This window comes from Camelina sativa, chromosome 7, assembly GCF_000633955.1.
Source record: "Camelina sativa cultivar DH55 chromosome 7, Cs, whole genome shotgun sequence".
Classification (NCBI taxonomy): Eukaryota; Viridiplantae; Streptophyta; class Magnoliopsida; order Brassicales; family Brassicaceae; genus Camelina; species Camelina sativa.
Window position 1 is genome coordinate 6852115 of NC_025691.1, and position 20438 is coordinate 6872552.

Consider the following 20438-nt stretch of genomic DNA (forward strand, 5'->3'; position numbering starts at 1 on the left):
GTTGTTGAGAAATGTTTGACTTTTGGAGGTCCAGAAGAACGGGAATTGCTGGTGAATGAAATGCTGGGCACAACTGACGAAAACGAGCCTCTTCAGGTTTGTCAAACACATTCTTTCAGATGATGGTTGGGGTAAATAAAGAAACTTTTAGCTCATAAGCTTCTTCATCTTTTATATATAGGCGATGATGAAGGATCAGTTTGCCAACTATGTAGTGCAAAAAGTTTTAGAGACATGTGATGACCAACAGCGTGAGCTGATACTTACTCGTATTAAAGTGCATCTTAATGCTTTAAAGAAATACACTTATGGAAAGCATATCGTTGCTCGTGTTGAAAAACTCGTTGCTGCTGGAGGTATGTATAGTATGTTCTTTGTGTCTAAAGTTTCAACCTTTATCTACTACGAACTCCCAAATTGTTTCTGCTGCTTTTATTTGTCTCGCCTTAATTGGTTGAAGAGGTGTCTGTAAGTATTTCAATGTCTGTGTTTTTGTTTTCTTATATGCAGAGAGGAGAATGGCTTTGCAGTCCCTAACCCAGCCTCAGATGGCGTAAGGCCGCAAGTGTTGTACAGCTTAACTAGGGTGGATGGCTCTGCCATAGCGTTTTGAGAATTAGGTAAGATCTAAACCGGAAATAATCTGCGGGGAAATTGTGAAGGAGAGCTTTGTTTTCTCTGCAAAATCTGTAAAATTGTGTAGTTGCTTACGGTTTTCGATACATAGAACCAAACATCCCACTTTAGGCTGATGAGTGAGAGAGATTAAATGCAGAGAAATGGTGTAAAGATGGGTTGATAAATGTTGAGGATTTTAGGGTTTCCTTCACACAAGAGAATGGCTGTTTCATTGCCAAAATGTGTAGAAGTGAGAATGTGTTCATGCTTTTAGGACAATCCCATTTTTTAGTGTTTCTTATTTTCTCCATCTATGTAATTTGTTTCATCAAACTCTTGTTTCCTATTTCACGATGAACTTTTTCATTTCTGTAACTTTGCAATCTTGTTGTTTATATCGACCAAGCTCCTTGGTACACAAGAAACAGAACATAGCTCCGACAATTACAGATCAACCTTACAAACAAAATCAATCTTGTCTCTCTCTACTAACAATGGAACAAAATCATTCAAGATCAATGTCAAAGTCATCATCTTCAATCTTCTGACCAAAACCTCTTGGTCCAGCTCTGGCTCTGGCTCTCATTGCCTTCTTCTTCCCACCTTTCTTAGACCTCTTTGCTGCTTCGTCCTTCTCAAACTTCTCTCTCTCCCTCTTCCCAAGAAACTCAGTCACTCCAATGTACACAACCTGTAAAAATTCATTCACATGATCTCAAAACCAGTTTAAAAACTCGCAAACCGGGTCCTAATTTTGATTTGATAAGTTATGGATAAGATTTGGTTTGTGTGGATAAAACTTACACCAATGGTGAGAACAGTGAGAGCAAGAAAAGCAACAATGAGAAGCACTTGTATAATCAAAGCAACACCATCTTGGTCACCACTTGGCACAATTGCTCCAGAAGAAGAATCAGAAGAAACGATCTCTTGAGATATTTTTTCTGGAGTTGCAGAGAGACTCCATAGTTGGGTTTTTTTTTCCTGTTGAAGACGAAGATTCCTAGAAGACAAGATCTTTCTTCTTGAAACAGACCAAGAGAGTGGAGATAAATGGAGGGTTTTAACTGGATTTTGAAATCTTGGTCTGAAATTTGAAAAAGATAGAGATGGTGTTGTCGCAGACATGGTTCGTCCACTCCGAGATCCTATCTCTTCAGATACTGGCTGAACACATAACTCAGTTTTAGTTTTTTTTTTTACATCCAACGGTTCATGTCTTCTTGAGATTGAGAGATAATTATAAATGGGCCGAAGAAAGCCCAATAATTTATATTGTTGGCTTTATAAACTGTCCTAATCACTACCAAACCATCTTTAGTAAATTATTGGAAGAGGCATCACTAGTTACGTAATCATCACTTTCCCAATTAAATATTTAAAACCAAACCTAATCCAGTCTTGTCTTATGGATTTGATCTTTAATTTGTTTCCCTACCACAAACCAGTCACAACGTCAGTAGATACGTTAGCTTTGCATAATTACTTTGAACATTCTCATTACCTCGTATCAGTTTATTCGTTATATATAGCCATTACTTTCATTATCAATTCTCATCAAACAAGAACATAAATCATCACACAACAATGGCTAGAGAAGAACAGAGCAGCAGATGGAGTCTTCAAGGCATGACCTCTCTAGTCACTGGCGGAACCAAAGGCATTGGGATTGTCTTCTACCATCATTTTCCAAGTTATATTTTCTTGCGTTACAAGTAGTGATGTTAAAATGGGACTACTCTGCCCATTTAGACTCTGCCCATTTAAGCCCTGCCCGTTTTGGACCCGTTTATATCCTGCCCGTTTAGATCCTGTATCCGTTTAGAACCCTGCCCATTTATTTGACCCGTTTAGACCCGTTTTGAATTTGATAATGCAAAATTCAAAACTACACGTTGTACAATACAAGTCTTTAGTAACTAGATTTACTTCAAACTATCTTCGTATTCGGAGACAAGTTACACATTTCTGATCCTAACACAAATGAAGTAAGCTTTTAACCAAAAATTGAGAAATGAAGCTTAAAACTATCAAGGATCATTGAGTTGAGGAAAGAGAGAGAGAGAGAGAGGATTACCTTGCGTCTGACAAAACGGGGGGGAGGAGTACGGACCCTACGGTTGGTGCGGGATCGAACTCTCACAACATGAGAGTGGATAGCACAAGAGACACAGTACTGAGTCTTTGCATACGGCTTAGGTAAGGTATATGTATCCTATAAGACATATTCAATCAAGAGTTACAAATCTCAGGACAATCCAAAAAATCAAAACTTTATAAGGAAATGTAATGTAGATTGAAAAAAACAAAAAGAGAGGAATGAATGAAAAGGATTAGGATACCATCGTAGACACTGGCTTCCTGAACATCTCTGATAGCAGCCTGCTCCACAATGTTCCTCACAATGAACCTCTTAATGGCCTTGTCCTAATCCAATGTTAGCCCTAATCAAATCCAAATCTGATGAGAAAGCTTGAGTGTAAAACCACGTCCTATTCTCATCATCAATACCCAAAGAAAAAACCTACCTTGCTAATCGCAACAGAGGCGGCGACTAAATTGACGACAGCTCAATCCTATTCTTACATAGGATTGAGAGATTTGAGATCTGTAGCAAATTCTTCAGGGGAACCCATGTGAACCCATTTGAACACCGGCCAAACCGAGATCCAAGAGCAAGCGAAAGAGGAGCTGGAAGAAGAAGACACGACTCTCTTCTTCTGAATCTGACAGTGGCGCGACGGTGGCGTAACAGGAGCTGGAAGTAAACGGGCTACCTGATAATATTTTGCTCAAACACGTTAGTATTCGGGTCTTAATGGGTCTGCCCTTTTAAGTCCATTTATGATTTTGTGTTTTTTAAGTGGGTTCGGGTCTAAAAAAATAAGCTAGGCCCGTTTACACTCGTGGGCTTAAGACCCATATTAACATCACTAGTTACAAGCAACATAAACCCTTATTTTGCTTACACATTGATGAATCTCTAGGCATGCTATATTAGAGGAACTTGCAGGCCTTGGGGCAACGATACATACGTGTGCCAGAGACGAGTCTCAGCTTAACCAATGCTTAAAAGAATGGGAAACGAAGGGCTTCAAAGTCACAGGATCAGTCTATGATATATCATCCCATACCGATAGAGAGAAACTGATGCAAAATGTCTCCTCTCTGTTTGAAGGCAAACTCAACATCCTCGTATGTCTTCTCTTCTCTGTTTCACCACCAAAATTAGGATAAATATACTAAATATTTGGTATATATAGATAAACAATGTAGGGACATGTGTGACAAAGCCAACCACAGAATCTACAGCTGAGGATTTCTCATATCAAATCTCACCAAATTTGGAGTCTGCATACCATTTGTGTCAGCTTGCTCATCCTCTACTCAAATCCTCTGGATCTGGAAGCATCGTCTTCATTTCCTCTGCTGCTGGAGTTGTCTCATGTAGCGTTGGATCCATCTATGGTGCAACCAAAGGAGCTATCTGCCAGTTGGCGAGGAACTTAGCGTGCGAATGGGCTGGAGACAACATTAGGGCTAACTCTGTTGCTCCTGGAGTCATTGCAACTCCTCCAGCTAAAACTGTAAACTCTTTAAATACACTCTTTTATACAAAATGTTATCTGATCATAAAAATTAATTAGTTTCTCTTTTGTTTAGTTTATACAAGGAGAAGAGTTTGCAAAGAGCATTGCGCCCAATATACCGATGCGGCGTGCTGGAGAGCCAGAAGAAGTGGCTGCAATGACTGCGTTTCTGTGTCTTCCTGCAGCTTCTTACGTTACAGGCCAAACCATATGTGTTGATGGAGCTCTCTCCGTTCATGCCTTCTAAAGTCTTCCTTACATGAAGTGATCAATCTCATAAAGTCTTCCCATTAAATGTTTTGTTTTCAANTAACTCTGTTGCTCCTGGAGTCATTGCAACTCCTCCAGCTAAAACTGTAAACTCTTTAAATACACTCTTTTATACAAAATGTTATCTGATCATAAAAATTAATTAGTTTCTCTTTTGTTTAGTTTATACAAGGAGAAGAGTTTGCAAAGAGCATTGCGCCCAATATACCGATGCGGCGTGCTGGAGAGCCAGAAGAAGTGGCTGCAATGACTGCGTTTCTGTGTCTTCCTGCAGCTTCTTACGTTACAGGCCAAACCATATGTGTTGATGGAGCTCTCTCCGTTCATGCCTTCTAAATTCTTCTTTACATGAAGTGATCAATCTCATAAAGTCTTCCCATTAAATGTTTTGTTTTCAACCTTGTGAGGTGAATTTGATGAATAAAAACAATGTATCTTTGCTGTAACAATGGATTTTCTAGACCCAACCAAAGAATCACTACAAGAATTTTGAGTTTTAATAGCATCGGAATAACGCTATCTATCAATACTATAGCGTTTTAACAAACGTTATATCTGCGCCCATCATTATAAGTCAGACACTTTATATAGCGTTTTTTTATTCTGCTATCGTATTTGCGGCTATAATAGCGTTTGTCCATCTGCAATAAAATATTCTATAACAGCGTTTTTAAAATGTTGTTTTAAATATTACTATAGCATTTATATAAATGTAATTGTTTTAATTTTAAAATTTTTTTTTTTATTCTTTTTTTTTTTGGGTAAAAATTGTGATTTGTTTAAAAAAAATTTAAAATATCCAATAAGATTGAAAGCCACAAAGCCACAAACATTCTAAAGATACAAGTTCATACAAGCCACAAACATTCTAAAGATACAAGTTCATTCAAAGTCAGCCTCACATGAATATAATATTGTCATTAGGCCAAGCCACAGTGGTTCCTACAACATCAGCTATGAATTCAACTTCAGAATTTGCTTTTCATACTCTAGCACCATCAACCTTTGAAACCTCTACCCATACCTTGCTAGCATTGGGACCTAAAAGGACGAAATGAACCTTCTCTGCTGGATCAGTTAAAGATAAACGACCGGTTGCAACTCTCTGTCTAGAGTTATCAATATCCAACAAAATACACTTATGTTTAGCACATTTGCTGCTACTACCAGTACTGGGACTAGCACTCTATAAGCAAAAATTATAACACATCATCAGAACAACAATTGCAATCAAATTTTCAACCAATCAAACATTCAAAAAACTAGTTGCAAAAACTTACCTGACTTGATTTCCTGGTTGATTCATCTCTTGGAAGTGTTTCGATTAGGTTTATCTTATCAATAGGCCATGCTATGGTCTCATTTAGTGCATCACCCATGATTGAGTATTCACGCATTGGTCTCCATAAATAAGCATCAGAGTTTACCACTAGCTGGACCTTAACAACTATATCATTTGGTCCTAGTGCAATATCGTTCACCAAATGTTTAGGATCAGTTGACAACAACAGACCCTCAGCAATCAAATCACCATTTCCATTCCAATAATCAAAGATGTGAACTCTTCCTAGTGATGCATCCGGTTGCTAACAAGTCGCAAAAAATATACAATCAAATATTAGTAATCTAATTCACATTATTCTAGAGAGAAAAAAGCAGTCGTAATTTACCTCTTCACTAGCAGTGTTAGGAGGTTGGGATAGGAAATCGTCCAATATTATCTTGTCAGTGGGCCATGCAATTTCACCTCCTACAGCTTGATTAAGTGAGACAATGGTTGGAGTATGTCTCAAGATATATGCTTCTGGGATTGATGCAGACTTCACAATTACAGCTGCTGCATTAGGACCCAATGGAATGCGACCAATCTTATATGTAGGTTCATTTGAACAGTATTCTCCTTCACCAACAACCACATCATTAGTCGAACACCAATCCAATAGCTGGCATCTAATTCCTCCTTTGGTAGCATCGCTTAAGTCAGACTGTGAAACCCGATCATGACTCTGCAAGGACATGATAACCAAAACATGCATATAAGTTGGTATCTAATTCGAAATTACACCTTAAAATTTCACATCATGACAGAACCAGTTTAAAATAGTTACCTTTTTACCAGCTAAGTTACTAACCACATTCTCCAAATCCGCAATCTTGGTAAGTAATTCTGCTTGAGTAGCATCAAGCTTCTGGACATGGGAGTCTCTAGTCTGTAAGAATGCCATCTTGGTAACAGTAGCGCCTCTGCCCATGCCCCTAAGTCTTCCTGGTTTGTCTTTTCCAATTACCTGACTCACAACATCGTCTCTAACATTATCCGTGGTTGTGGAGTCCATTTCACTATCAATTGTCTTGATCTTTTCCTGAATTCAAAATTGATACACAACATATAGAAACTACTTTCAAATAACTTAAAGAACAAACATTATGATTTTAGAAAATTCTTACAATAGTTTCTGCAAATTTTTCCCTCACAGGTCTTCCATCAGAATGTGTATGTCCTGCTAGCCACACCTTACTTCTAGTAACTTTCCTAGGATCAGAACTCTTTTTTTTTCTACAAGTTGATGTAGATTTTATCAAAAATACCTCAATTAGTCATACAACCAACCAATTCAATACAGAGGCACACATACCATGTCATTAGCTAAGCGAGACATTCCTTTGCGGCTGGTGGTGTGAGAAAATTTGACCCTTCCTCATACGTCTGAATTTTTCACTTTTTTCCTATTGACACAAAGATATGCCCATAAGTAATATACATAAAAAAAAGTTAAATAATCAATGGGAAGTTTTAAAATAACCTTAGAAGCTGTGCTATTCCTGCTATTCACCCAACTGTTCCAAGCTGATGCACATTGGATGTTGCTAGGCTTTAGTTCCTGTAATTTAACCTTGCTTTTAGTAGTTCAAACTTTTCTAGCCAGCGTAGATTTAGAAGCCCTCCACAAACCACCCATTTGCCTTAAGAGTGCATCTTTTTGCCAATCTTCTTTCAAATTGAACCTCACCTGTCAAATTAAAAACATTAAAAATATTTACAGATTATTAATAGATATACACGTAGTCAAGCTTACCTGAATTTCTTCCCACATTACGTCTTTTTTCCTTTCATCGAGATGTCTCCAGTCATCTAGCAGTACTGGCACATGCTCTCTCACAAGAGGACCAAGGAAAGAGGAGAGTGTCACTGATCCACTGCCAACATGCTCACCCATAGCATTAAATTCCAAATCCACCTTATCGTCATCATGCTTTGCCACTTTGCGCATTCTCGTTGGACCTCTTGACTTCCTCTTTTGGTTATCTGATTGTTGTGTTTTGTGTTTCAGAGGTGTTGGATTCTTGTACACGGGGTGAGTCTTCTTTTGCTTTAGTCTCATCTCTTTCTCCAACATCTGGTTCCTATGCGTTCTTATCTTCTTCAATTACATTTTGCATCATCTCAACACTCTGATATGGTTCCTCTGCACTATTATCTCCTTCACTTACATGAGCCTTCTTGTTTTTCTTCTTCCTCAAGGATAATACAGGACTCACTTCAACTCCTGCCTGGCGCTTACTGCGACGAACTACTTTAGCAGCTACAGGTTTCATCTTCTTTGGTTACCTGAAACACAATCAAGTTTTTAATTAAATCTTACACTAGAACACCTTCACAATCATCCCTAACACAAAAACTGTCATCATCAGTCTCATGATCTCCTAAATCTTCAATTGGCTGGACTGATGATTGTGCAGGAACTAACTCCTCTACAGTGTCCATCATGTTGTATCCTTTTGGTGGTGCCCGCATGACAACATACCAAGGTGAGTTCTCATCATCTCTGGAGTAAAAAACTTGTTTAGCTTGCGATGCTAGAATGAAAGGATCATTTAAGAATGATGTCTGGTTCATATGGAGACTGGCAAGTGTAAACCGTCTTCCTCTTTCACTCCATTCTCTTTGTTAGCCCAACTACACCTAAATAGTGGAACCTGGAACATGTGGTAGTCCATCAATACGATCTCCTTTATCACTCCATAGAATGCTACAATGTCTGCCATTTGTCTCGTATCTTTAGCACTAGCTCTACACATAGAGAATGCTTCATAAGTTACTCCACTATTCTGAGTCTTCCTCTTGACATCATCTGTTTGAAAGAGATGGCCGTTTACTAAAAAACCCTTGTAAGTTTGAGTGATATATCTTGGTCCAAAAGCAAGCCATATCAGTCTACTAGAATGCTCCTTCGAGTTACTTGGTATCTAACAGTTTAACAAAAACAATTATTTGTCATGAACACAACCACAATCAAATTTATAACTAACAAATTGATATATGACATTCTTCTAACCCTTTTCTTTGATCCACTGTAGGAACCTTTCATTATGATATTTCCACAATAGAGTTGAATTTTTTGCGCATCTTACATCTTTAGCTTGCAGTTCTTCCAAATGCAACATGTTTTCCATGTAGTTAGACTCAGATTTCGTAAAAGTCCAAGTTTGTAAAGAACAAACTCAATCAGATTTACCCTTACTCAATATATGGTTCCATGACTTCTGTATTCATGAGAATATACCGATGAGCTATGTCTCGCTCTTTATCTGTAAGAATCTTTTCTGTGGCTTTCTGCAGTGGTCGACCTTCAAGGACATGATCATCTGCCTCAACATCTTCATTGCGAGCAAGTTTTTCTTCAACTGGAACAAACTTCTGAAGGAACTCTAAACAAAACGCAAGACATTCACCAGCCAAGTAGCCCTCAACCATACAAGCTTCTGGCCTTGCAAAATTCTTCACATATGCCTTTAGTGTCTTCATGTATCTACATGTACATAAGAAAACTCGTTATGATGTATATAGTTACACGTATGTTAACATCTTAAATATATAGAACATAAAAATTACCTCTCAAAAAGGTACATCCATCTGAAGTGTACAGGGCCACCCAATCGTGCTTCTCTTGCTAGGTGTATTGGTAGGTGAACCATAATGTCAAAAAGTAAAGGTGGAAAGTATCTCTCCAACTGACACATTGTTTCCACGAACTCTGACTCTAGTGTAATTAGCTTCTCTGGATCAATTACACGTTGGCAAACCTGTTAAAGTAATTGCATACACGATTCACTGCTATACGAGGTCCTTTAGGCAGTAAACCTCTCAATACCACCGGAAACAGGTTCTGCATTATGACATGATGGTCATGTGACTTCAGACCACCAATGCTGGGAGGATCTACTGATACACAATTGGAGATGTTGGCACAATATCCATCAGGACCTCTGAATTTGGATAACCTTCTGCACAATTTACGTTTCTCTTCCTTAGAAAGCCAATACGCAGCTGGAGGTAAGTAGGTTCTCTTCCCACGTATCTCCGTATGTAAGTTTCTTCGAATACCAATGTCTTCTAAGTCTTTCCTGGCTTTCAACCCATCCTTGGATTTTCCACTATGCATTAGAATAGATAATAGTGCATCAGACACATTCTTTTCCACGTGCATGACATCAATATTATGCCTCACATGCAGATACTGCAACATTCAACAAGTGAAAATCAGAAACACACTATAGTAGTTAAAATTCAGAACCAAATTCAATTTTCATTATAATATCTACTAACCTTCCAATAAGGTAAGTCAAAGAAGATTGATCTTTTTTTCCACCGCCATTTATCGTTGCCTTCTTCATATTCATCAGCTGAACTCACATCATCATCATCTGCTTCAACTCTTTTTCTCTTGCCTTTCTTATCTAAAGGTCTACCAAATTCATTCCTAAAATCTTTAAGGCTCTCAAGTATTTCTGCTCCACTCTGAATTCTACTTGTAGTACCAACCTCCACCGTGTTGTCAAACCACCCTTTTCTACGTCTGTAAGGATGCCCAGGTCTCAAACGCTTCCTGTTACCCATATATACATGTTTACGACTGAACTTTAACCACCTATGAGGTGTATCCTTCCCACAGACAATACACGCTTGCTTCCCTTTCACTTTACATCCAGCTAATGTACCTAATGCTGGATAGTCAGTGATACTCCACAACAATATAGCTCTTAGAGTGAAACTCTCCTGCTTAAACGAGTCATAAACCTCCATACCATCATTCCATAAGTCTTTTAGGTCATCTATCAACGGTTGTAGATATACATCAATATTGTTGCTTGGTGCGGTTAGCCCAGGTATCAATATTGACAACATGATGTTCTCTTCGTTCATACACTCCGTTGGAGCCATATTGTAATTGACTAAGAACACTGGCCATGTGCTGAACTTGGTGTTTTGGATAGCGAACGGATTCATCCCATCAGTAGAAATTCCTAGTCTAAGGTTTCTAGCATCCCCAACAAACTCTGGCCATTTATCGTTTACCTGGATCCAAGTCAAGGAGTCCACTGGATGCCGCATTGTACCACCTTCACTAGCATTAGTGAAGTGCCAACGCAAATCCTCATCCAACCGTTTTGATCTAAACATCCTCCTAAATCTATCTTTTATTGGAATACCGTAGCACCTTTGCTGGAATCCCTTTCCTCTCCTCACTGGTGAGATTATCTGTTTCCCATCTTGATTCATTACATCCTGGACAACTTGTTGACTCTGCATATTGATTTCGATAAAGGATATAATCATTTATGCAGGCGTGAATGGACTCATAACCAAAACCAAAAAGCTTCAAGAATCTCTTCATCTCATCTGTAGACTTAGGCAGCACATTGTCTCCAGGTAGCATGTCATGAACTATTGTCAGTAGCTGATCAAAAAAATTCTCTGACATCCCACTCTTGACCTTTATCCGGTAAAGTCCCATGATTGCAGAAACCTTTGTGTAGTTCGCAGCCGTCAAGTATAAGGGAGTTTCTGCATCCTCTAACTTCTTCCTAAACTCGGTTTCCTCTTTACTGTCGATACCCTCCAACTCTTCTACATTGTGATTCTGAGATAATTTCTTGACTTCACTCGACTTGAAAGCTGTCCTAATCAACTCATAAGCCTCATACTCAGACGTATCAGCATCCGCTGTCTTTTCAATCCTTATATCCCCATGTTTACTCCAACATTTACTTCTCTTGTACTTTAGATCCATCCCTCTAATAACCAGATGCTCCAACACTGTCTCATTTGACTGATGAACCACATTGCGACAGTCAACGAAAGGACAGAACATATTTGATAGATTACCCAAACATCTTGCTGAATCAAACACAAATTTAGTTGCTCCTAGCTCATACTCAAGACTATTCCTGTAAGTAATAAAGGTAGACAAATAAAAACTAAGAAACCCGACTCTGAAATGATATGGATGAAGAACATTTAAGTTAATACCTTGGTAACCAGACCCAAGTTTTATTCATGTTACAACAGCTCCGACCAAATGTGCACACAAGTAATCAGAGACACTCACGTTAAGTCACAACACAAAAGAACAAGATATGTTAGAAGAATCAAGTTGGAGTGAGATACCTTCTAAATTTGTCTTCACTTTTCCTTAAATTGACCGACAAAAAAACGAAAATAATCAATTAGAAACAGATCAGAAGAATCAGAAGAATAAAACCCTAGATCGAAAGAATGAACAAGAATGAGATTTCGTATAAAAGAGTGAGATTTACCAGAAGAATAAAACCACAATTGAGCGAGGAGAAGCTGGAAAGACTCGGGAGACAATCCGATTTTGCAAAGACTGTGACTAAGATCTGTTTCGGAGAGTGAAATTTTAGGTAATGTGACAAAGATCTATTTGGGAGAGTAAAATTTGTGTGGGACACAGTCGGATTTCACAAAAAGACAGTAAAAATCGAGCAAAAAAAGAGAGAGAGAAGAAATGAAAATTTAGGGTTCCTAGGCAATTGGGGATTTTTGTCGAAAAGTGAAAAGTTTTAGCCTTCAAATTTTTCTAATTGTCGCGGGATCTAATTTTTAGTTTACCGCCTAACACTATCATAGCGTTTACTATTTGGTGTTGCTATTAAATATAGCCCAAAAATACAGAAAAAAAAATTAATTTTTAATACAATATAACATAATGTTTACATATACACAAACGCTATTTAAAAAGTAAAGGTCTAATAACGATAGCATTATTGCCATAAACGCTATACTGCTGTGCTATTAAAACTCAAAATTCTTGTAGGGAATGAATGTAATGAAAATAAATGAAATTTTTTCCTTTTATTAATCAAAGTCTCTAAAACCAAAATCCATAATAATAATTTTTTAAAACCAAAGTGCTTTAGTTAACTGTCAAAGTTTCTACAATCCCAGAAAACTATAGTCATTATCGATCCGACTTTAAGGCTCACTATATTGATAAATGTGACAGAAATATCTTAAGAATGTTCATATATTAATGTTTAAGATTTTTACTAAACACTAGAAGCCATTATTATCATAGTGTCCGACTTTTAAACCGATTTTTAACTAACATAAAAGTCATCATTCTAACTGTGGAATTTTCAGTTTTGTCTAAGATTTTCCACTCTAATATATGAAAAGAGAATTTTCATGATTATAATGTGGAAGTTTCATTGAAAAAAGAAAACAAATCATTATCAAATTTATCATAACGTTGATTTTGAGATGAAGGGTTTCCAAAGTTCAAAACAATCACGTAATTTCTTATTGTCCATCCTCACAACTAGTATATATATGTGACCTTCATTAAAGAAACTGATATCCGGAAATGGCTAAGATAGAAGAAAACTTGAGAGACGACAAATCTAGATGGAGCCTTGGAGGCATGACTGCTCTCGTCACAGGTGGCTCGAAAGGCCTCGGGTCAGTTCCAATTCATCATACTTCACATATATACTATCCTAATATCCCGTGTATATATTTATCATATGGTCTTTGATTGTATCTCAATGTTTCAACCCATGTGTATGATGAATAGGGAAGCTGTGGTGGAGGAACTAGCCATGTTAGGAGCAAGAGTCCACACATGTGCCAGAGACGAAACTCAGCTTCAAGAGCGCTTACGTGAGTGGCACGAAAAAGGGTTTCAGGTTTCCATTTCTGTCTGCGACGTTTCGTCTCGTGACCAGCGAGAGAAGCTCATGGAAACTGTTTCCACTCTCTTCCAAGGAAAACTCAACATCCTTGTAAGTAAATGTATAAGAGCAGGATCAATAAGATTTTGAGCCAGATCAAGTGATTTTGTTCTGTATAACTGTATTTATATATTATGTTTGTTTTGGGCCTATATAAACAAATATGTATAGGTAAACAATGCGGGAACGTGTATAGCAAAGCCAACCACAGAGTATACATCACAAGATTACTCGTTTCTGATGGCTACAAATCTCGAGTCCGCTTTTCATCTCTCACAGCTCGCACATCCTTTGTTGAAAGCCTCTGGTTCAGGGAGCATCGTGCTCATGTCCTCCGCAGCAGGAGTTGTGCATGTCAATATTAGTTCTATCTATGCAGCAACTAAAGGTATATACATACTCAAAAAAATCATGATCCTTTAAGTTATGAGACTAACATTAACATGAGTATACAAAAATCTGCGTGCTTTAGGAGCTATGAATCAGCTAGGAAGAAACTTAGCATGCGAGTGGGCAAATGACAAGATAAGGGTTAACTCTGTCTGTCCATGGTTCATTGATACTCCTTTAGCTAAAGATGTAAGGCAATAAAATTAGAAATAAATACAAATAACAATTATCTAGCTCCTTATATACTAGATATAAATATAAGAAATATAATGACTTGTGAATTTTAACTTATGCCCAAATCTCTTAATCAGTATCTCGATGATGAAGAGTACAAAGACGAAGTGGAGAAGAAGACACCAATGGGACGTGCTGGTAAACCAAATGAAGTATCATCGCTTGTGGCATTTCTTTGTTTTCCGGCAGCTTCTTATATAACTGGCCAAACAATCTGCGTTGACGGAGGTGCCACGGTCAATGGCTTCTCTTTCAAGCCTCCGATTTAACTGGCGTACGTTGATTGTTTGTTTTGGTTTGTGTCTATGTTTATTTGTTTACTGTGTATTTATTTTCAAATAAACTCGCAATCTCTAGCGTCTTAAGAACACCTGTTTTATTGTTGAATAAAAATGAAAGGAGAGCAATCTATGCCGGTTGCTTCGCTATATCAACTATAGTTGAATAATATGAATGTGTTTTATGTCAAAACAAAACTAAAGAAAGGAGAGCCATCGTTTTCGTCTGATAATGTTATAGAAATGTAATTTATAAGAAAATGTAAATGTTTATATCTTAGATTTTTTTTTTTGATTTTTTTTTGATTTTTTCTGTTTTTTTTTTGAACCTTTTCATGTAAACATAAATTACAAAACCTACAAATTGGTGTGTTTTTTTTATTTGTTAAAAGGTTTTAAAAATCAAACATAAGATCTTTGTATTTCTTGTCTACAAGCAATGAAGCAACACTTAATTTCAGTAATTGTTTTCCTGATACACACTAGAAGGTAAGCTGAATTTATAATCAAGTTAGTAGGAAACACCACCAAACGTCATAACATTATTACATTATTACAAGAAAGGTCATGTTATTCAGACATTGTTATAAACAAAATACGAATAAACCTAAACTAGAAAAAAGTATGAAGAAGCCTAAAATACTTTCATAACTCTCCAAAATATATTTATAGGGTCCATAAACCATAACTCCATATTATTTACCTTTTATTTTACCAACTGTCCATCAGTCCATGTTATGATGACACGTGATATTGTAATATATATTTTTTAAGTTCTTGAAAACTGTTTATGTTACCAATTGTTATTTTTATTTTTTTGGTCACCAAATGTTACCAATTATATAGTACGATTTTAACACACCCGACCGGAAATTATGTCAAGATGCATGTGCTAGTGGATACGGAGCTGTCAACATCCATAATCTGGAATTATTTTGTTTTCTTAATTAAACATGTGCTATTCGTTAAGTAACTATTAGCCAGGAAAATCCTATCACGTATATGATAAGAATGAAACTACGAATCGCTCCTCTTATCTATATCAGAATGATACAAAGTTGTAACCATAACCGTAAAAGCCTCTAGATACAACTAGAGCATTACTCTCACTCCACAGTAGTTTTACACGACTCTGTTTACAACAACAAACAACATAATCTCCAACAACAACAAACAAAGAGTATTTATATGACTAATTGAACATGTGCTACTCCATTCAAGCTTCCGTCGCAGGTGCCGAACGTCTAATGTATTATATGGCTTATGAGTATACGTGTACGGTCATCAATGTGTATATACTTTGAGATGAGAGGTTCTAAATTTTGAAACTATCAACTTATATCGATCACTTCTCTTTGAGATCTTTGATCTTCGTTGAAGAAAAGAATCCTCGCGGTCCGATAACTATGTATGGCATAGGAAGGGGGAAGCTTGGGAGAGATTGAGAGAACTCAAGATGGAGTCTTGGAGGCATCATTACCGCGCTTGTCACTGGTGACACTAAAGGCATCGGGTCAGTCCCCAGTTTTATAGAGTTTTATATTCTCTTTTATTGTTCTAGAGAACTCAAGTGATGGCAAAATGTTTGAGTGCTATAACATCGATGCTAGGGGGACTAAGCGTCATAAGGGGTGACTGGTAAAGAAATAAAGATATGATGTAATGCCCCCTATACAAATTTGCTCCCGTTGATTATTTTATTACCCATTTCATTGAATTATTTTAAGATAAATTGGATTATGTTCATCAATCTAGCGGAAGTGGATTTAAAATTTGATACCTTCTATACTTTTCTCATACTTACATTTGTTTACTAATTTTATTCGATTATCAACATAGATATATTTAGTGAACATCTCAAAATAAGTATTTGCACATCTCAAAGTTTAAAATTATTTTTGAGTTGGTAACTATTTTTTATTCTTGATATAGTTATTTTTCTATTTGTCATAAGATTCATTACAACTTCGTTGCAACAAATTAATAATTTTATCCGTAAACTCAAAGACAACAAAAAAGACTTTATCAAAAAAAAAAAAGACAACAAAAAAGAGAAAAAAATCATAGAAAATTATCGTGAAATTTTGTGATGACAATGGTATTTAAATAAAGAAAAAAATCGTTTAATATTTTACCTTCAGTAAAACTCCTTTTTGGAATCGGTTACTCGGCGCCACCAAATATTGTTTTCATAGGTGTTTTAGGTTACCTTTGAATACCGGCTGGAAGGTATTTTTTCAGGAGGTTGGAGACTCCAACCTAAGTCAGTTGCCATGACCTAGTACTGTTGTCCATGTGTCGTCAGATTGTAGAAAGGTGCAAAGTTATTCCCAATAATAGTTGAAATATTTAAAATTATTTTATAACCTTAAATAATAAGAAAATATCGTATCAACTAGCAACCTTATGAGTGTAACCTTCTATTATAACGTTTATGAGTATTGTTTGTCAGTTGTTACTATTTTGATAATTATTGTTCTTATATGTATATGGTCCGTTTGTTAAGGTAAACAAAAGTTACACAGTGATTTTCCTACTTTTACACAAGTTATATGCGTTGTTTTATGAACACATAGAAAATTACGTACATACAGTACGAGCAAGCATCAAATATCTTGATAACTCTTCAAAATATATACTCGTATGTCCTTTCTTGTGGGCGCCGACAGTACGACTGATCTCCTCACGAGAACTTATGGCTAGATCCGGTTGTGGGTCGACCGGTTATCATCCCTGATCTGGAATCTTGAGATGAGGGAAACTGACAGCCAGGAATACCCTATCATGGATACGTGTGGTCGAAGTCGACTGTCGGCCTGTTGGCAATGTGAGTACGTCTTGTACGTGAGGTGGCAAGTTTCAAAATTCAAAGCTATGCCGACTAGTCTATTTAAGATGTGTGATCTTTCGTTGATGAAAGGTCGTCACTGGCTGAAAACTAGGAATGGCAACAAATTCTAGATGGAGTCTTGGAGGCATGACCGCTCTTGTCACTGGGGGCTCTAAAGGCATCGGGTCAGTCCTTCTTTTCATAGATATGCTCTTTTATTGAACTATGATAATTTATTATTAAAGAATCTATGTTTGTGTGTGTTTCATGAATAGGGAAGCTGTGGTGGAGGAACTGTCTATGATGGGAGCCAAAGTCCACACATGTGCAAGAGACGAAACTCAGCTTCAAGAACGCTTACTTGAGTGGCAAGCAAAAGGGTTTCAGGTCACCACTTCTGTCTACGACGTTTCTTCTCGTGATCAACGAGAGAAACTCATGGAGACCGTTTCCACTCTCTTCCAAGGAAAACTCAACATCCTTGTAAGTTTACATATATAAGATTCTCCCCTTTGAGATTGGAATCCACAAGAACCAAATCATGTTGCGTTTTATTGTGTTTATGTATACTTGTATAGGTCAACAATGCCGGTACGTTCATTGTCAAGCCGACCACAGAGTATACAGCAGAAGATTACTCGTTTATAATGGCTACAAATCTCGAGTCAGCTTTCCATCTCTCGCAGCTCGCACACCCTTTGTTGAAAGCATCTGGTTCAGGGAGCATCGTGCTCATGTCGTCCACTGCTGGAATTGTGCATATCAATAATGTTGGATCCATTTATGGAGCAACCAAAGGTACCGTATTTATATACATGGGCCTCCTTAAAATATATATAATCTATTCCTTGTGTTATGATACTTACATATAAAAGTATATAAACTAATTTAGGAGCCATGAATCAGCTGGCTAGAAACTTAGCTTGCGAATGGGCGAGCGACAGCATAAGGGCTAACGCTGTTTGCCCATGGTTCATCACAACTCCTTTGGTTAACGATGTAAGGCCAAAATAAAAAGTTCTCCTAGTTCGAGAAAATGGAAATAAAAATGAAAAAAATATATTTTGATCTTAATTACTGTTAAAATTTCTTAGTGTCTCAATGACAAAGAGTTTAAAAAAGAAGCGGAGAAGAGGACAGCGGTAGGGCGTATTGGAGAGGCAAACGAAGTTTCACCGCTTGTGGCATTTCTTTGTCTTCCTGCAGCTTCTTACATTACAGGCCAAGCCATCTGCGTTGACGGAGGTGTCACTATCAACGGTTTCTCCTTCAAGCTTGTGCCTTAAAAACACATATATGCAAGTTCGGATTATATATATTCAATACATAAATTAAACCTACGTACGGGTTATGGGTCTGTGACTGTCTTCTTGTTAATTCTGGAAGACTTTTGGAATATTTATATGTTTGTGGTAACCATCGAGAGTCCAATATTCTGAAATCTATCTGTTGTCTAAAATTTCGAAATAAAAAAAGATATGTTGTTATAAAGAAAACATTGATTAAAACATTTTAAGGGAATCGATAGCCTGATAATATAAACAAAGCATCTCATGCATCTAATTTTTATGTGGAATATATCGTTTTAGCCATAGATAGACAAGAGAAAACATGAAGAAAAGGATTGTCTAAGTATATAATTGAGCTTGGTATTGCAAAAGCGAATGACCGATACATGGGCATGTGGACGTAAAAAGGACAATGTTTATACAGTATTGAGGTCTGGTCCAATTAGGTAGAGAATAAGTGAAATGGTCCTTGTTAAGTTTTAACAGCGATAACCTCTCAAGAACTCAACACAAATTAGCTCAACCAACACACAATCTCAGAATCAAAGAAAAGTTAAACCGAAATAAGAAAGCAAGGACACAAAGAATTGTTTACCCAGTTCGATTCACCGATGTGATGAATCTACGTCTGGAGCTGGATTCAACCCAACAATTTACTATAATGTATCAAGTGTTTCTTTCAAGCTCAAGAACAGAACTTCACAGAGATTACAAGATAGAGATCAATTAAGATATAGGAGAGGATAAGAAGGTGCATATATATCAACACAAAAGGATAAATCCTAATCCTTCTGCAATTCCGATTTCTTCGAAACCAAATCATTTTCCTTCTTGGACTTCCAAAAACGATGCCAAAGAATAATGAAACATCATTAAACCAGCTAACCAAGTCGACATCAAGCTAACCAGTTGAATTGGATCACAGCATAACATTCTCCACCTTGATACAATTCTTCTCCTCCATAGTGAACTGACATACTTGGGTTTAACCTCCAGCATTGTAAGCTTTAACACTTACTCCCATTTGATCAGCTTCAAAACATCCAAAGCTAAATCAAACTTGTTAATAAGGATACTTTTTGTTAGCATATCCGCAGGATTCTCTAAAGTGTAAATTTTGGATACTTCTATTTCACCTTTTTCAATAACGTCACTGAGAAAAGATCTCTTGATTGCCATATGCTTGGTCCTCTCGTGATAAATACTGTTCTTGGACAAGCAAATTGCAGACTGAGAGTCACACCAAACTTGCGCCTTTTTCTACTTCAAACCAAGATCTTCCAACAGATTTTTAATCCATATAGCTTCCTTCACTGCTTCAGTCAAAGCCATATACTCTGCTTCAGTAGATGATAAGGCCACAACTTTTTGTAAACTTGATTTCCAACTCACCGTATTACCACCCACTGTGAAAATATATCCACTAGTTGATCTTTTCCTATCCAAATCACCTCCATGATCTGAATCACAATATCCAATCACACTAAAATTTTTCTCTTTAGTGTATACCAAACTTAAATCTTGAGAACCCTTAATGTATCTCAATAGCCATTTCATAGCTTCCCAATGCACTGCTCCAGGTTTACTCATAAAGCAACTAACCAAACCTATGGCATAGGCAAGATCAGATCGTGTACTAATCATTAAGTACATTACACTCCCAACAACACTTGAGTATGGAGTATTTTCTGTGTCAATACACTCTGTATCATTCCGAACTGCAGATAACTTGAAGTGTGTCCCAATAGGAGTATCTGCAGGCCTGCAGTCACTCATATTGAACCTTTTCAAAACCTTCTTCAAATATCCCGACTAAGACAGACACAAAACTCCTTGATCTCTGTCTCTTGTGATTTCTATTCCAAGAATCTTACTAGCAGCTCCCATGTCTTTCATCTCAAAC

At 37.1% G+C, this 20438-nt stretch overlaps 5 protein-coding genes and 1 long non-coding RNA gene across 6 annotated transcripts in view; 4 read left to right on the top strand and 2 right to left on the bottom strand.

Moving 5' to 3' along the window:
• LOC104704401 (pumilio homolog 2-like) overlaps positions 1–613 on the top strand; it is a 10880-nt gene extending 10267 nt beyond the window's left edge. The window contains exon 11 of the mRNA XM_019227024.1: positions 511–613. Within this exon, the coding sequence (XP_019082569.1) occupies positions 511–613 (103 nt within the window). The remainder of the gene's footprint in view (positions 1–510) is intronic.
• On the bottom strand, positions 917–1818 carry LOC104700584. The gene is made up of 2 exons (XM_010416111.2): positions 1423–1818; positions 917–1309 (listed from the first exon to the last, which is right to left on the bottom strand). Exons 1-2 carry the CDS (start codon positions 1744–1746, stop codon positions 1124–1126), a joined length of 510 nt encoding a protein of 169 aa, XP_010414413.1. The 5' UTR covers positions 1747–1818; the 3' UTR covers positions 917–1123.
• On the top strand, positions 2063–4455 carry LOC104704402 (tropinone reductase homolog At1g07440). Its single transcript, XM_019227525.1, has 4 exons — positions 2063–2284; positions 3605–3813; positions 3882–4205; positions 4282–4455. The coding sequence occupies exons 1-4, from the start codon at positions 2206–2208 to the stop codon at positions 4453–4455; spliced, it is 786 nt and encodes a 261-aa protein (XP_019083070.1). The 5' UTR covers positions 2063–2205.
• On the bottom strand, positions 2101–3385 carry LOC109125593. The gene is made up of 4 exons (XR_002032714.1): positions 3147–3385; positions 2961–3062; positions 2696–2833; positions 2101–2447 (listed from the first exon to the last, which is right to left on the bottom strand). It is a non-coding gene; the product is annotated as an uncharacterized LOC109125593 (long non-coding RNA).
• LOC104700589 (tropinone reductase homolog At2g29170-like) lies at positions 13148–14635 on the top strand. The gene is made up of 5 exons (XM_019227529.1): positions 13148–13242; positions 13358–13565; positions 13686–13902; positions 13987–14093; positions 14216–14635. The coding sequence occupies exons 1-5, from the start codon at positions 13148–13150 to the stop codon at positions 14405–14407; spliced, it is 819 nt and encodes a 272-aa protein (XP_019083074.1). The 3' UTR covers positions 14408–14635.
• Positions 17326–18737, top strand: LOC104700588 (senescence-associated protein 13-like). Its single transcript, XM_010416117.2, has 5 exons — positions 17326–17431; positions 17522–17729; positions 17825–18044; positions 18139–18245; positions 18341–18737. Exons 1-5 carry the CDS (start codon positions 17361–17363, stop codon positions 18530–18532), a joined length of 798 nt encoding a protein of 265 aa, XP_010414419.1. The 5' UTR covers positions 17326–17360; the 3' UTR covers positions 18533–18737.